The 16,800-nt window shown below is 32.2% G+C and overlaps 2 protein-coding genes across 17 annotated transcripts; both read left to right on the forward strand.

The window, feature by feature from the left end:
• Positions 1 to 6,525: 6,525 nt before the first annotated feature.
• Positions 6,526 to 16,244, forward strand: LOC122295996 (disease resistance-like protein DSC1). Of its 16 annotated transcripts, none has more exons than XM_043105334.1 (13): positions 6,526 to 7,175; positions 8,292 to 8,573; positions 8,654 to 9,630; positions 9,731 to 10,332; positions 10,634 to 10,869; positions 10,978 to 11,088; positions 11,221 to 11,458; positions 11,535 to 11,866; positions 12,019 to 12,072; positions 14,112 to 14,317; positions 14,411 to 15,347; positions 15,438 to 15,660; positions 15,827 to 16,244. In XM_043105334.1, the coding sequence occupies exons 3-4, from the start codon at positions 8,932 to 8,934 to the stop codon at positions 10,268 to 10,270; spliced, it is 1,239 nt and encodes a 412-aa protein (XP_042961268.1). In that variant the 5' UTR covers positions 6,526 to 7,175; positions 8,292 to 8,573; positions 8,654 to 8,931; the 3' UTR covers positions 10,271 to 10,332; positions 10,634 to 10,869; positions 10,978 to 11,088; positions 11,221 to 11,458; positions 11,535 to 11,866; positions 12,019 to 12,072; positions 14,112 to 14,317; positions 14,411 to 15,347; positions 15,438 to 15,660; positions 15,827 to 16,244. The 16 variants fall into 16 exon arrangements, with proteins under 16 accessions (XP_042961268.1, XP_042961273.1, XP_042961276.1 ...); XM_043105339.1 differs by adding an exon at positions 13,490 to 13,636 and having other exon boundaries at positions 15,438 to 16,209; XM_043105342.1 differs by having other exon boundaries at positions 14,411 to 14,559; positions 14,649 to 15,347; positions 15,438 to 16,209.
• Positions 6,661 to 8,882, forward strand: LOC122296807 (disease resistance protein RUN1-like). The gene is made up of 5 exons (XM_043106604.1): positions 6,661 to 7,175; positions 7,929 to 7,983; positions 8,292 to 8,573; positions 8,654 to 8,767; positions 8,838 to 8,882. The coding sequence occupies exons 1-5, from the start codon at positions 6,661 to 6,663 to the stop codon at positions 8,880 to 8,882; spliced, it is 1,011 nt and encodes a 336-aa protein (XP_042962538.1).
• Positions 16,245 to 16,800: the final 556 nt, after the last annotated feature.

Genomic DNA, 16,800 nt, shown 5'->3' on the forward strand with positions numbered 1-16,800 from the left:
ATATCTAAACTTGTTTTTATCTTCTTCGACCACCAACATACATTACATGTATATATGTTTGATAAGCCAACTTGCACCCATTTACGCACAGTTTTGAACTAAAATAGGATGAACTTATAAAATAGGATATATGTTTAATAAAATAGGATGAATTCATGGAGGATGGATTGGCTTAAGAAAAAGAATATAGTAAATAAAAATTTAGCCTTGTTTTAATTTTTGGAACGCGTTTCTTTTAAAGAGAAAAATAAACCTAATAAAAAGTATTAGGATATAATTAACTTCACCATCTTAAATTATTCAACCATTTACTAGCTAGGCAGGTGCATGCAACAGTTATGTCCTCGTCTAAAAAATCAACTTGAATCATGTTTACCTAAAATATTTTATCGACAAAGAGATTACACAAAAATAAACCTATAAATTGATGTGGTACATCAGACTGTAAAGTTACTTTTATTCTAAAGTAGATCTAACGGATTCCATGAAGTCACGTCATTAGTTTGTCAGTTTAATTTGTATAATCTCTTTGTATCTATAGCAGTTCTCCTATCTAAAGGGAGTTACAGTATGTAGAAACATGATTAGGTTGACTCAGATGATCCACATACAAGGTATTTGAACCAAATAGATTACTTGTGCGTAAAACACACGCCGAAAAAATAATCATTAGATTAAATATCAATTTCAAGTTGTGTGAACTTTAGAACGTAGCAGCCAACTTGCAACCATTTACTCGGTTTTGAACTAAACTCGTTCTGCTTACAACAAATGCTTGTATTAGATACCCACTAATTAATTCTCTCCATAAACTTTAGACTTTGGAATTTTTGGATTGAAGATTTATCACGTCTTGATTCAACTCGTTTCAATCTCTCCACACTGATAATATCATTTTTCAATTTCTCTTTTATACTTTTCAATTTAATCATTACTGATCATTACGACTTTTCTAAACCTCCATGTAAATTACAAAAAATAATTTCAAATCTCAAAACAAAAATAATATTAAAAATTATATTCTAACAATATTTTAACTTTATAATATTTTTATTCAATTTTTTCTCTCATCTCCCAGAATCTAGTAAAAATCTTAATTTAAACTATTTCACTACTATTCAGAAACTATTTAACTACTAATACTCTTAACAGATTTCTTATTTATGCATCTCATTTGACTATATCCAAGCGAGGGCCTTATTTTCAATTTTTTGCCGTGTGAATTTAGAAATCTTAAGTGATATTATTTCACTCCTATTTACAAATTATTTTATTACCATTAACAAATTTATCATCTTATCTTGTTTGAATTTCAAACGAGACCTTATTTTCAAACAAAGTCTAATTTTCACTACTATCCAGACATGCCTTATTTTCTATTTCCCCCAGTACTGTAAATTTAAACCAAAGCAATCACTTTAAAGAGCATAAAAATTCACAAAAGGTATGATCATTGGGCAACGTACAAGACATATTCCATGCATGTTTTCAGGCTTTCAGCTCCATCCTTTAGACCAAATTGACGATCAACCGCCTGGCCTACTTAATCAGGATTAACATCCCCCGTAGTCAACACGGTTTCGAACAAATTTACAAGTCCATATATATGTATTTGGGTTTACTTATAATTAATTCCATTTAGACCTTTGGTTCTTCTTAATTTATTGATTTCTTCAAGTACTTAGACATCCAAAGCTTCAAATATTATTTCCATAGGAAGCGAAATGCTTTATATATATCACAAACTATTAATTAACTTTGTATCATTTTTTAAGTTTCACTTATCTTTTATTTATCTTAACATGTAGAATCAAAGTTTTAGCACTTATGTTTCAATAAACTTAAGTTGCTCTTTTGGTTCAAATAATGAACTTTAAGAGTTGCTTTGGTTACACAAAATCAAACTATCTCATCTCATCTCATCTCATATAATTATTATAACTTTTACAAATTCTCATATATAATATATATAATAAACAATTCAACTTTTTCAAATCTCAAAACAAAATTAATATTAAAAATTTATATTATAATATTATTTTATTCAACTTTCAACAAAACATCCCATCTCATTTTATCCAAACTGTGTAACCAAACTAGGCCTAATTATCTCATCTTATTTGTTGACACTTTATATGTACTTCGGTATTGCTATTTCATAAATTAATCATCCAACAACAATCCCTAATTATTAGATGACACTTTATGAAAGTTGCCAAGAAGTTTCATTATGTCTTTCTTTTTAACACGTTTGACCCACTTGTCTACGTACAACAATAATAAATAGATATTATGTGCATTTAAGTGTGGATTATTAAATGAAAAATAATACATCTTATTAAATGATTTTACCGAAGTTGTCAAGAAGTTTCATTCTATTTTTTCTTTTAACACGTTTGACCCACTTCATGTCTACAACAATCATAAATAGATATTGTGTGCATTTAAGTGTGAATTATTAAATGAAAAATAATACATCTTATTAAATAACTTTACATAAGTTGCCAAAAAGTTTCATTCTATATTTCCTTTTAACACATTTGACCCACTTGTCTATAACAATCATATATAGATATTGTGTACATTTAAGAGTGGATTATTAAATGAAAAATAATACATCTTATTAAATGACTTTACGGAAGTTGCCAAGAAGTTTAATACATCTTATTAAATTAATAAGTTTAATTTAAAACTTAAACTATTAGACGAAATATAATATATTTAATAAAGTTATTAATTTTTTTTTTTAAAATAACAGTCTTTTAATTGTCAAAATGAATTTCTCTTATGTAGACACTTGACTAACTTTGTTATCTGATTATATTGCATAAAAAATGCATTTCTCGCTTTGTTTCTTTATTTTTCGCTGTATATGGTATTAAATGAATCCGCAAGATTTTATAAATCTAATTACTAAATCATTAATTTGAATTCAAAACTAAATTATTAAATTGGAAATATTATATTTAACGTGAAAAAAATAAACCAGAAAAAGAATATATACTGACCGAGGTTCTTCAAATTGATACAGAGACCAAAAAAAGTAAATTCTGGTCTTATTTTCTTCACCTTTTCATTTTCTTTCTTTTTCATTATCGATGCTGAGGTGACATGAAAGTTATCCACTTCTTGATCATCAACACCATTACATATATCATTATTGAACTTTTTCAATAATGATTTAATTTCCAATCACTTGAATGCAAATGTTATTAATTCAGCATGTAGAAATCTGTGAAATCATCTTTGTATGACTCATTATTCTCTGCTTTCACATCAAAGCGCATAGAAAGTCACAAAAGTATAGCACTAGGAAACACATTTTCAAAATATGAGATCATGATTTTGGATGACAAAGAAGCTATTCAACTGTTTAGCTTGAATGCTTTCGTGGAATAAGAACCATTGAAGGATTATGTGCACCTGTCTAAATAAGTAACGAAACATGCTCATGGCTTTTACTAGTTTTAACAGTGCTATGTTTGGATTTAAAAGGTCAAAGTATACATAAATAAAAAAAGTGCATGGGATAAAAAGTATAAAAATATTCCTAACAGTAATACTCAAAAAGTACTCTTAGTCAAGAAAATATTTGGCTAATGTCATGAAAATATTTGATAGCTGTGATTTGTTTCCAATTGATTGCGTATTTTCAAGAGTATTTTTTTAACACTTTGCTTTATTTTAAGAAACTCCTATCTCTCACACACGAAAAGATAGGCACCACAAAAGATGAATAGATGGATAATTAGACTAACAGAAAAAGAAATTTAAATCCTTTAGCGGACGTTTTAGACAACCGAACCATAATGGCCAAAAAACACAGCCGCTTGGAGGTTGGACCATAAATGTACGTAAGCCGTAGCTCTCCAAGCGACCAACCTCAGTTGGAGAACAAAAATCAAGGCTAAAAAGCTTAGAGGAGGCTGCCAAGAAATTATGAGAAAAAAAGAAAGAGGATGATCCTCTGTTTTAATAAGAACTCTGTGACTAAAAATTAATTCAATATAACTTACTAACTCCCAATTAATTCAATTATAGGACATTAAAAGTAAAAAATTAAGCTGATTGGAGATTGAAAAATTGGAGATTGAGTACTCATCGGTCTACAGCCTATAATTGAGTCATCAGTCAAGGTCTTCCCAACTTTATCATTTTTCTATGAAATAATTTAATATATAATGCATATAAATTTTATAGTCTTTGGCCTTATTTTCTAAGCCATCGGTCAAGCTCTTCTCAATGTTGAAGATTTATCACGTCCTGATTCAACACGTTTCAATCTCTCCACACTAATAATGTCGTTTGAAAATATGATCCAACGATTTTTAATTCAGAGTTTTTACCTATTGCAAACTTGATGGTGAGACGTATCATAATCACAAAATGTTTAAATTACCAAGGAATACTCTTTTATTACCCAACTTGAAGAAAAATAACTATACTTTACAAAAAAAAAACCATTAGATTTATTTTCAATTTCATGCAGTGTGAACTTTCTTGAGTGGAAAACAGCCTTTATTTCTTTTTCCAATTTTTAGTGCTTTTAGACTCATTATTCCCTGCTTTCACGTCAAAGCTAGACACTTGACTAACTTCTCTTACTATCAATTTCTAGACTTTGGGTTCTTTCTTTATTGATTTTCTTGAGTGGGAAACAGGCTTTCTTTTTTTTCCAATTTGTAGTGCTTTTAGACCGGATACCCATGAGTCATGACTCATCCTTTACATAAATCAGACATCAAAGGTTCCAAGTATTTGCAAGGCAGCTGAATGGAAGAGTATTGTTTATGTAAAGGAGGGACAGGGGAGCAGTAGGACTCAGACCCACATACGCGGTTTCTGCATATACTATCGATGAGTAATGCTAGAAGATAAATGCTAAACCCACTGAAAGATGGTCTCGATTCTTTTTTTTAGTTAGTGATTAAAGAAGTGTTTTTTAATCATGTTATAAATTAAAATATATATATATATATATATTTAAAAATGATAAAAAAAATACACAAAAAAAATACAATAGATGAAATAAGCTTCAAATGTATAAGTGTTGTAAGTCTTTTTTACAAAGACCTACTCGAAGTTTGTCTATTTGATATTTTGTCAATAAATCATTTTTCTATTTATAATAGTGTGAACTATAGACTTTGGTTTTCTTGATTGATTTCTTTTATCATGAGTAGCTAGTGTCTGCTTTATAGTCCTGTCATATGGAACCTATCAAACGTAGCATTGAGATTCACAAAAGTATGATCATTGGAGAACACATAATTGCTCAGGTCCTTCATATATTTTTAATGGACTAGACGTTGCTGCTAGTGCTGATCAAAGAAAATTTATGCGATGCAATAAACTATTGCAAATCAAACTGTCACTTGTCCCGCGTTACAGATCATTGATTGGGAAACAGGCTTTCTTTTTTTCCCAATTTGTAGTGCTTTTAGACCGGATACCCATGAGTCATGACTCATTATTTTCTGCTTTCACGTCAAAGCTAGCGCATGGAAAGTACTCACAAAAGTTTAGTATATCACCGGGGAACACATTTTCGATATTTTCCCTTATAAATTTACCGGTAATTACAGACTCAAGGGAACATCCCCTGTTCTCTCCTTTCTTTGACCCACATTTGATATATATATATATATATATATAATCTAAAAAAAATTGACAACCTAACTAGTTCTGCCGATGCATCTTAATTCTTTAGAGAAAGCCCATGCCCCAAATCAAGTGTCGTTTAACAAACGAAACAAACGAAGTCTTTTACGTCGAGATCATGAATGCATTCTTCTTATCTATAGCTCTGTTATCATGTGTTTTTTATAGCTCAGGTTTTACTGAAAAAGTAGAAACGAATACAACAAATGAAAAGTATTGGTAGGGCCATTCACCAGCGCATATGAAATGTAGTAGATACAATCCCCATTATCCCTTTGAATGGAGTGGTTGTTGGCAAGAAGTTGCCGAGAAATTTCTAAAATTATTTATTTGCGATAAGTACTTTAAAATTGGACTTTTTGGTAAATAAGAATCGCGATCATCATCATGATTGCCCTGTTGTGGGGAGAGAATCAGAGGAGATGAAATTTCCCAAGCACTTTAGGTTCAAATCTAAAAGATCAAAGTATTCATCAATGGAAAAGTGTATTGAATATATATAATTAAATAAATACCCGACGTAAATATTCAGAGTGTACTTCAAGTAAGTTATGATGGATTGGAAGATAATGAATACATACATTCGTATTTATAGAAAAATTACATTGAAATAAAACAAGGTAAATATTTTAAATATTACGAAAATAATATCAAATTAAAGTGATTTGATAATTATGAAAATCAAATCAATATAATATTCAAATCAAATTATCTTCAACATATAATATATAAGTCAAATTGATAAATAATACAAATTTTCAGATGTACGTGCATGCGCAAAAACACACGTCCAGATGGTGCCTGGCCACTTCACCACTTCCTTTCTATAATTGGTTAATTAATTAATTAGCATGGTCGGCGTTGTTGCAACTTGCATGCCAAGAAGACGTTGCAATAATTGCCGAGAAGTTTCAACCCACTTCCCTATAATTTTTTATTTGCGATGCGTATTGATCTATAATTCGACCTTCTTCCTCTTCTTCTTCATCATCTCATTCCATGGCCTTTCAATTAGGAACTTCTTCCTCTTCTTCATTGCCATTATCTCCTTTCATCCCTTCACAAAATCATGATGTATTTTTAAGCTTTAGAGGTAAAGATGTTCGCCACAAGTTTATTGCTCATCTAAACCGAGCTTTACGTCAAAGTGGAATCAAGACTTACATGGATGGTGTCGACCTTGAGAGAGGGAAACAAATTTCATCAGAACTTTTTAAAGCTATTGAAGAGTCAAGGATTTCGATCATTGTACTTTCTAAAAACTATGCAGAATCCAAATGGTGCTTGGATGAGTTATTGAAGATTCTTGAGTGCAGAAAAACATTCAAACAAACTGTTCTACCGATATTCTATGAGATAAAACCATCAGACGTACGAGATCAAAAAGGAAGCTTTTTAGAAGCATTTACTAAACTTGGAAAGAAAATCAAGGATGACATAAAGCTACTAGAGTATTGGAAGGAAGCTTTAGAAGAAGTAGCCAAATTGTCCGGGTTGGAATATATAGCGTTCAGGTAAGCTTTGCCTATATGTTCTTTGCGTTTGTGTGTGAGCATATATATATATATATATATATGATGCTATTGAGATATAAGGGGATCTAATATATATTACCACTACCACGTTAGTTTTACATCTAGTTCATTGGAGAAATAGAAGAATATGAGATAAATAAAAATACATAAATTTTCTTTCTTTTTGCCTTTTGGGTATTTTGATCATGAATTGCAAGCAAAATCAAGGAAATAGGGGAATATATATGGAATTTCATCTATCAAATAACTAATCATCGATTGGAAAAGATAATTAAGAAGAAGGGTGGGAATTGTTTATTATTTATGTTATAGCTAATGAAAGAATAAGATTTGGAGTACTGATGACAAGAAAAAAGGGCTTTAAATTATGAGTACTGGTTTTTAGTTTCATTTTGTTTCTACGTATAAAGACTCACAAATACTCTTAAATTAATGTAAGTCTAATATTCTAAGGGAGGGACAGATTCGAGAATGGAACCAAAAAAAGTTAAAAAGTTTATTAATAGATACAAAAAAATGAAAAAGTATGTCTACCCTTTGACCAATGCATAATCTAACATTGAAACACTCAGATTAAGGATGTAGAAAGGCTACCTTTGTCACGGAGAAAAAAAAAAAAACAAAAAAAAGTAGAAACAAGATATAATTTCACATAAATCATATTGATATATGTCATTTACATGTGAAAAAAAATCTGATTCTTTAAAGTTTTCTTCTCTTTTTTATTGATAGGGATGATGAGTCAGAATTTATCCAAAACATCATTGGGTGGATCAACTCAAGAATAGTAAACCAAACACCTCTAAGCGTTGCCAAGTATCCAGTCGGGATAGAGTCTCGTAAACAAGACATTTATTTCCATTTTAAAAGTGAAATCTAGAAAATTTTGGCCTTATGAATTAATATATAAATGAATATGTAAACATATATATATATATATCCTGTAAATCAAAATGAATTCGTAGTTATATATAATATATCATTCTGTTTAATTAAGATTTGTCGAAGTCTCATCTCTAGTTATTTTTAGAAAGTCGATGCTTAACTTTTGGCAGTAATTTTGGTAACACTTTTGTGTATTATCCTGCGTATTAGGGCACAAACAAAGTTTCAGGCATGATAATAGAAATGCCTAAAGGTGAGGACGCAATAAGCTTGAATCCTGAAGCATTTGTACAGATGAAAAGACTTAGAGTATTTATCAATCGTAATGCAAGTTTTTCAAGTGGACCTAATTATCTCTCCAATGAGTTAAGAGTACTTGATTGGTTTGAATATCCGCTACAATCTTTGCCACCCAATTTCCATGGAAATAAACTCATTATCTTTAAAATGCGTGGTGGCTTCATCAAGGAGTTAAGCTTCATCAAGTTTAAGGTATCTACAATTATAATCTTCAATAACTTTGTTTCTTTAATCTATGTGCTAAACTCCTTTGAATTTTTTTTTTTTTACAGAATTTGACAAATATGGATTTCAGTGATTGTAATTTCTTGACAAAAGTTCCAGATGTTTCAAGCATGCCAAACTTGGAGAAATTGATTGCCACAAATTGTACAAATTTAGTTGAGGTGCATGATTCCGTCGGATCCTTGGGGAATCTTTTTTTTTTTTGAGTTTTTGGGAATGCTCTAACCTCAGAATTCTTCCAAGAAGCCTCAAGTTGAGATCTTTATATGCACTTGAACTTGATGGTTGCTCAAGCCTTCGTAGCTTTCCTGAAATTGGTTGTGAAATGAATTCTTTAACTAGTTTAAATCTATCGGGCACTGCAGTGGAAGAACTACCATTATCAATTGGCAATCTTACTAAACTTGATAAATTATATCTAGATAAGTGCAAAAACCTTAAGCGTCTCCCAATTAACATTATTCTTCGGTTGCAACATTTAAGGGATGTTGGGATATTTGTTAGTTGTACAAATCTAGTAAAGAAGATGGGGTCTACAACAATGGAAGATGAGATTTCATCGAATGAAGAACAACTCCAAGAATTGGCGCCTCCAACGAATTCAAGCAATGGAAGCAGTGCATTACAAGTGTTGAATCATCAGAATTGTTTCCAATCAGAATCAAATTTCTTTCCAATATCAAGTTTCTTTACCATGTTTAATTCTTCAGACACTTTGACTGATTTAGATCTATCGGGAAGTGAATTTGTTAGCCTTCCCACGAGCTTCAAAGGATTTGTTGCACTTAAAATGCTCAACTTGGAGGATTGCAAGAAACTTGAAGAAATCTTAGAACTTCCACCAAATATAGAATTAGTAAATGTTAGCGGATGCAAGTCATTAGAAAGATTTTCAGAAGTGTCGAGGATAATGGAATTCAATGGAAGCCACATTAAATCGCTAGATAGAATTGACTTGAGTGGCTGCGACAAAATGCATGAGAAGATTTGGAATTATAAAGTGCCAAATCCATTACAGTGGAAGGTATGTATGTGTCTCAACCTCTCTCTCTCTCTCTCTCTCTTAATTATATATAGGATGCATGACTTTAAAATAATTGATAATGATGATATTGTTTTAACAGGGACATTATAATGGCACTGTGTTACCGGAAAATGAGATTCCAGAGTGCTTCTGGCATCAGAAAGAATTTTTAGAAAATGAAATTGCCAAGAGAGGGGATGATGATGTCCAATTGATAAGAAATGAAGAATGTGTAATAAATATTGAGGGGCCACACTATTTGGAGGATATAAACGGAATTATAATATATCTCGTTACATTTATTAAAGAAGATTTTAGTCAAATTCGTTTTTTTCCTGTTGTTGAGATATGCGGAATGTATACAAAAGAAAGAGTACTTTTGTCTAATCAAGATGAAGCTTATGATGATCGGTATAGAAGAAAGAGTATCATAGACCAATATGAAGTATGGATGTGGTACTTTGATTCAGAATCATTTGAGGTTAAGGTTTTGGACAATTTGAGGGTTGAACTTCGAGCTCATTTTTCTCCCGATCCATCTTGGGAGCAACTTTGGTATATAAGTTTCGGAGCCAATGTTGTATACAAGCATGAAAGTAAAAGAGAAAGAAAAAGAAAAGAAAAATGTATACAGGCATGAAAGCAGAGCACATGACAGAAGAGAAATGAAGTGAATTAAATGATGGCCAAGTGGAATTTCAGGTGAGATTTTCGTTTGTTCTCTCTGGTCTTTAATTAAGACTTACTTGATTTGGTATTTGCCATTCATTTATTAGCTCAATGATGTACTCATTTATTTTTGGATTTTCAAGAATGGATAAACCTGTCTTTATTTCTTTTGTAGATTTTGATAACCTGTCTTTATTTCTTTTCTAAAATGATCATTTTCAAGAATGCCAACTCGATACTAATCATTTATGAGAATTCTGTGGTAACCATTAAAAGCTCAAATCGTGTATGCCAACTCGATACTAATCAAGGGGTATATTTGTCTAATTGTCAGGTAACGAATAAATTTGGATGCTATTATAAAGCAAGGGTGTGGTACTCCGATTTAGAATCATTTGAGCTAAAGTTCAACTTCCCGGTGATAGTGCTTTTTTGCGGATGCCATATTATAGGAGTTGGGGAGCCAATATTGTAAACAAGCACGAAAGCAAAGCACATAAAAGATGAAAAATGGATTGAATTAAATGATAGGCCAAGTGGCCTGTTGCTACTATTTCTTTGGAATTTCAGGTGGGATTTTCCTTTCATTTTTGTTTGTGCTTTCTGGTCTTTAAGACTTGATTTGGTATGGAAAGAACAAGAAACTAGGAAGTTTGGTCAATCTTGTAATTGTAGCAGGATTTTTCAGTCCATCCAAATCAAAGGACAGAGAAGAAACTGAAGAAAGTGAAAATGGAGTGTTTGATGAAATGTCCCAGTTAACTTGAGAGCACCAAGAATCTTCATTTGGTAAGTCTTCATTTCTGGATATAGCAGTTGATGGATTATCGGTGTTATTAGATAGATAGTGACTCAAACTATCTCTTTATGGAGAGCTATACCGCTGTATTGTTGATACAAAAGTAGCTTTTGTGCATCCAGCATTGTACGAGAATTTCGGACTAACAGTCGAGGTAATGAGCAGCAGATTACCCACCTTTGCAACAGATTGGGGAGGCCCAGCAGAAATTATTGTTGATGGAATCTCAGCATTTCACATTGACCTCTATAATGGTGATGAATTGAGCCGTAAGATTATTGATTTCTTTGAAATGTGCAAGGCGGATCCTGAAAATTTGAACAAGATCTCAAAAGCTAGTCTCTGGCCTATAAATAAATCGTAAGTATTTCACGACCAGATATAGAGAACTAACCATGACAATTTCCTTTGACACTTGGTTGTTCTTGGATTGCAGCTACACATGGAAGATTTATGCAAACAAGCTGCTGAACATGGATGAACCATATTTGTATAATGATGATGTAACGAATAAAACCAGAGGCCAATATAATATTGGTGGGGCGCTCTGATTTAGAATCGTTTGAGCAGCTAAAGGTTTCGGATAATTTGATGGTTCAACTTCATATTCTTCTCTATAATGGTGATCATTTGTGGGTACCATTTTATATAAGATGGGGAGCCAAGATTCTATACAAGCATGGAAGCAGAGCAGATAAAAGAAGAAAAATGGATTGAATTAAATGATGGGCCAAGTGGCCTGTTGCTACTATTTCTTTGAAATTTCAGGTGAAATTTTCCTATAATTTTTTTCCAACTTAATTTGGTATTTAGGGGTGTTTGTGGTATTGTTTTTGTTCATTCATTGGAAAGGAAGGATTATTTACCCTGCAATATTCCTACTTATGTTTTCTTCAAATTTTCCCTGCTAAATTTTGTAGCGCCTTCCATTCACTGCTATTGGTGTTGGGCTCAGCACATTTGACAAAGCATCTGTGAGTATATTATGCTATCTTGAATCTCCTTAACTTTCACAATTATAAAGTTGCATTGGATTAACGGGCCGGGATTTGTTGAATAATTGAATACATGTATCGTATTTGCATTTACGATTTACCATATGTTAATTCGAGGAATTGGTAGACAATGGAATACAGGTCTTACTTACTGATAAAAAAAAGTGTAATGATCCAAGGAAAGTCCAAACCACAACTAGGCATATACTACAAAATCACTAATCAAAGTTAGAATTTGTTCATCTTCAAATCATTATAAACCACAAGAACTTCTCCCTCTCAAGAAATGCATCAACCTTCTCATAAATATGTAACATGCCAAGTATTAAGTAATCAGAAGTCAGGGAGATGATTTTAGTTTAGCAAAACACAAGTTGTTTGTAGTTTCACTGATCCTAAATTACAGATACATTCTCAGTTTGTACAGAATCCAGAATTTGTGGATGGGGCTGTAGCTCTTTATCTGTTTGCATAATATTCATAATATTTATTTGTTTGAATATATATATATATATATATTTATTCAATAGGCCAAACTACAAAATGTTTCTAGTAAACTGCTTCTTTTTTGTTTGCTGTTTCTTGCTTCATCTTCTGCAATTATACATGCATGTTTTGGCCATGCTATATCAGGAACATTTCTCATATTCTCTGGGATCAGGGGTTTGAGTGTTTGATTTGATTTGATTTAGGGTAATATCACAAAGAGAAGCTTGGTCGAATGAGGCATTTAATTTTGTCATATATGTCAAGTCATGATTCCATATATGATGTTCCACGTATATGCATTTTGATGCAATATAGGCATTTAAATCTGAGTTTTTTTTTATTTTATTTTATTTTATTTTATTTTTTTTTTATCAAACCCAGATTTACAAAACAACAAACTAAACATAATTAATATGAATATTGTGCAAATTAAAGCAAAAAAGTAGTACTGGACCCAGGATTAATACAATATTGAAGAGAGAGAAATCAAACTGCTTGGTTTAAAAACGGACAATAAAGAGGCAATGGTTCAGCCATTTAAAAGATTATTTAGCAACTGAAACATAAGCCCAATTAATGATAAAAAAAGAAACGATCAACTCATCCATAAGCACAAACTTTTATTAGTTGGAATTTTACTTCAACTCATCCATGTCCTAGGGATTGATTCTAAGACTCTGCATGAGGTAAATGCTACTTGGCCATGTGAACTAAAAGGCCTCAATTAAATTTGTGTGTGTATAGCTTCATAATCTAGCTTTTGATGCTGCCAGATGTGTGCCTTCTGAAATATCTATGCCATATTGTTTGTTTGTTCGAAGTCTAATTTGACCCATCAGAGCACAGTCTAGTGGTCAAATCGAGGGTAGGCTTGGGATGAGTTTTAAACATGGTTTTGGTGCACTAGGAGTTATCTTGGATACCTAATACATGGTTTTGGTGCAACGGCTACTTGCTGCCCCACCGAGGAGGTCATAGATCTACTCAGATAAATTGTGGTCCTCAATATGGATTGAAGACTTAATGCTATAGCTCTGTTTCGGAAGTTTATTTAGTAAGATTCCTCCTAGTCTCAATTGTTTTTTCAGAAAAATAAATTTATATTGAAAAAGAAGGCACTTAATTAAGGCTGCTGCAATTGATTCGTTATATTCGATCAACATTGACAGCAAAATCAACATATTAATCTAAAAGTAGCTAAACCAGGAAAATGTATAGATTCAATTAATATTTGAGAATGGTAGTACACCACAAACTCAGATGTACAGCAGAATGTTTAAGAAAAATAGAGGGGAGAGGGAAGATAAAGTATCCTTCACAAGTTTAACACAAATCTGATATGCCCAATGTGAATTTATTGTCTACTTTGGATACAGAGTTACTCATCTCAATTTTTAATTACAATGCTCATTTTCAAGAATGCCAACTCGATACTAATCATATATGAGAATTCTGTGGTAACCCTTAAAAGCTCAAATCGGATATGCCAACTCGATACTAATCAACGGGTATATTTGTCTAATTGTCAGGTAATGAATAAATGATTTAGAATCATTTGAGCTAAAGGTATCTGTAACTTCCCGGTGATGGTGCTCTTTTGCGGATGCCATATTGTAGGAGTTGGGGAGCCAATATTATATACAAGCATGAAAGCAGAGCACATAAAAGAAGAAAATTGGATTGAATTAAATGATAGGCCAAGTGGCCTTTTGCTACTATTTCTTTGGAATTTCAGGTGAGATTTTCCTTTCATTTTTTTTTTTGTGCTCTTTGGTAAGTATTTCACGACGGGATATAGAGAACTAACTGTGAGAATTTCCTTTGATAGTTGGTTGTTCTTGCGCATTGCAGCTACACATGGAAGAGTTGTGCAAAAAAATTGCTGAACATCGAAGCAGTGCCTGGATTTTGGAGGCAGATGAACAAGGAAAAAAAGTTAGCTAAACAAAAACATATCGACATGTTCTACAATCTCCAGTTTAGGAATTTGGGGAGTTTTTACAACTATTTTTAGAGAAATTGAAATCATAAACATTTTATATTGAGTTCTATTCATTGTATCACAGGCGAGGAGTTTGCTCATCCCAAGTGAAGAACCCCAACAACCAACACCAACTGCAAAGTCTAAAGCCTAAACAATCAGTGGCAACATCGACAACTGTATCCCAGTCCAAACCAAGGCATATAAGCTAACTCTTAAGAAAATTTAATCTTTTTTAAAAAACGTTACTGAACAAAAGTTATTTGACCTCCTTCCATGGTTGTAAGTTATGCGGAAGGGAGTTATGCGGAAGGGGGCATAGAACCGGTTAGAAGAAATTAGTTTTCATGTTTTTTCTACTGCAAATTTGACTTTTGGAAATTAAATTCAAAGGATCTTTTATGCAACAAATGGTCCTTTTAAATAGTAAGAGTGGAAATGCAATAAATGGATAAATGAGTGGTCATAATAAAGTGAAAAGGTTGGAATTGGTGCCGCTTCATTCTTGGTTCTCTGTCTTTTAATTTATTACCTCCCATATGAAACTTTCTTTTGTTCATATAGCTAAAGTGATAGTAAGATGTAGTGAGGAAATATGTCACTAAATATAGAAAATGTATATTGTCAGGGAAGCAAGTCATTAGAAGGATTTCGAGTAGTATGAAGAATATTGGAATTCAATGGAAGCCATATCAGATTGCTAAATTGTATTATCTTGAGCGGCTGCAACAAAATGCATGAGAAGATTTGGAGTTATAAAGTGCCAAATTCGTTACTGTGGAAGGTATGTATGTACGTGTCTCATCCTCACTCTCAATTCTATATAGGATGCATGACTTTAAAAGAAATGATGATGATGATATTTGTTTTACAGGGACACTATGATGCCACTGTGTTACTGGAAATTCAGATTCCATAATGGTTTGGTATGAGAAAGAATTTTTAGAAAATGAAATGGTCAAGAGGGGAGATGAAGAAGGGGTAATAAATATTGAGGGGCCACACCATCTGGAGGATATAAACGAAATTATAGTATATGCCCCTATGTTTTTTAAAGCAGATCGTGAGCTTGGGTTTATTTGTATCATGATGCCAAGGTAACCATTGGCAGCTCAACTCGTGTAGGCCATATCGATCATAATGAAGTGCTATATTTCGTAAAGGATGAGCTATATTTGGATAATGATGATGTAACGAATCAAAGTTAAAACCAGTGGTCACTATAATGTTTTTAACACTAAAGTTGATGTATGTCTGCAACAGATGTGGCCAATGATGTGCTCCTGATCTTGTAGCTACCACTTCTCCTGCTTCAATGAACAATTTTCAATACAAGAAAATCTACACGCTTCAGAACCAAGTCTCTTCAACCCAATGGAACTTGAAGGTCATGAGAAAGCAACAGAATCGGTAGTGTGACAATCTAGAATATGCGCTTTCTCTGTAAAAAGTTTTTATTTTGGGGAGCTTGAGATTGGATCATTGGCACATATTTAATATCTCATTTTCAGTCATGATAGATCAAAACATAGAAAACTTTAGCATTTTAAAATTATAAGTGGGATCCATGAGGTCAGATGCAGTTTGGGAATTGGGATGTAATTTTCTTGGCTTAATCTCATCTGAAATCAAACATTATTACACCACATTGAGATGCATAACATATAGTAATGTCTCTGTATTTTGCTCTGTTTTCTATATAAATTCAGCATCCAACATCAGCCTCCCTCGTATGGTAATTACCATTTTGTATGTTGTGCCAAAACTTACCCATAAAGTGCACATATAACCTCTGTAAGATTATTTTGTGAATAGTATATTTGATACACTGTAAGGACAAGAGCTTCTCATGTCTTTCCGAGAATGTTCTTTGACAATACCTAAGCTTGTTTTATCTTCTTCTAGCACAAACATGCCTTGCAAGTATGCTGGTAAGCCAACTTGTAGCCATTTACACAGTTTTGAAATAAAGTCATTCTGCGTAAAACAATCTTCAGTACTAAATAATTTGTCCGCGTGAACTTTAGATTTTGGAATTTTTCGACGTAGGAGGATTGAAGATTTATCACCTCTGACCCACATGATGAGTAATGATAGATATTAATTATGTGCATTTAAATTTGGAAATAATATATTTAAAGTTTCAAGCTCCACTTTTTGAATGATTTATTGTACAATATATCATGGTCATACAAATCAAGGCTACGTGGTTCTCATCTCCGCACCTGTAATTCTGT

Source organism: Carya illinoinensis, chromosome 15 (genome assembly GCF_018687715.1).
Source record: "Carya illinoinensis cultivar Pawnee chromosome 15, C.illinoinensisPawnee_v1, whole genome shotgun sequence".
Taxonomy (NCBI): domain Eukaryota; kingdom Viridiplantae; phylum Streptophyta; class Magnoliopsida; order Fagales; family Juglandaceae; genus Carya; species Carya illinoinensis.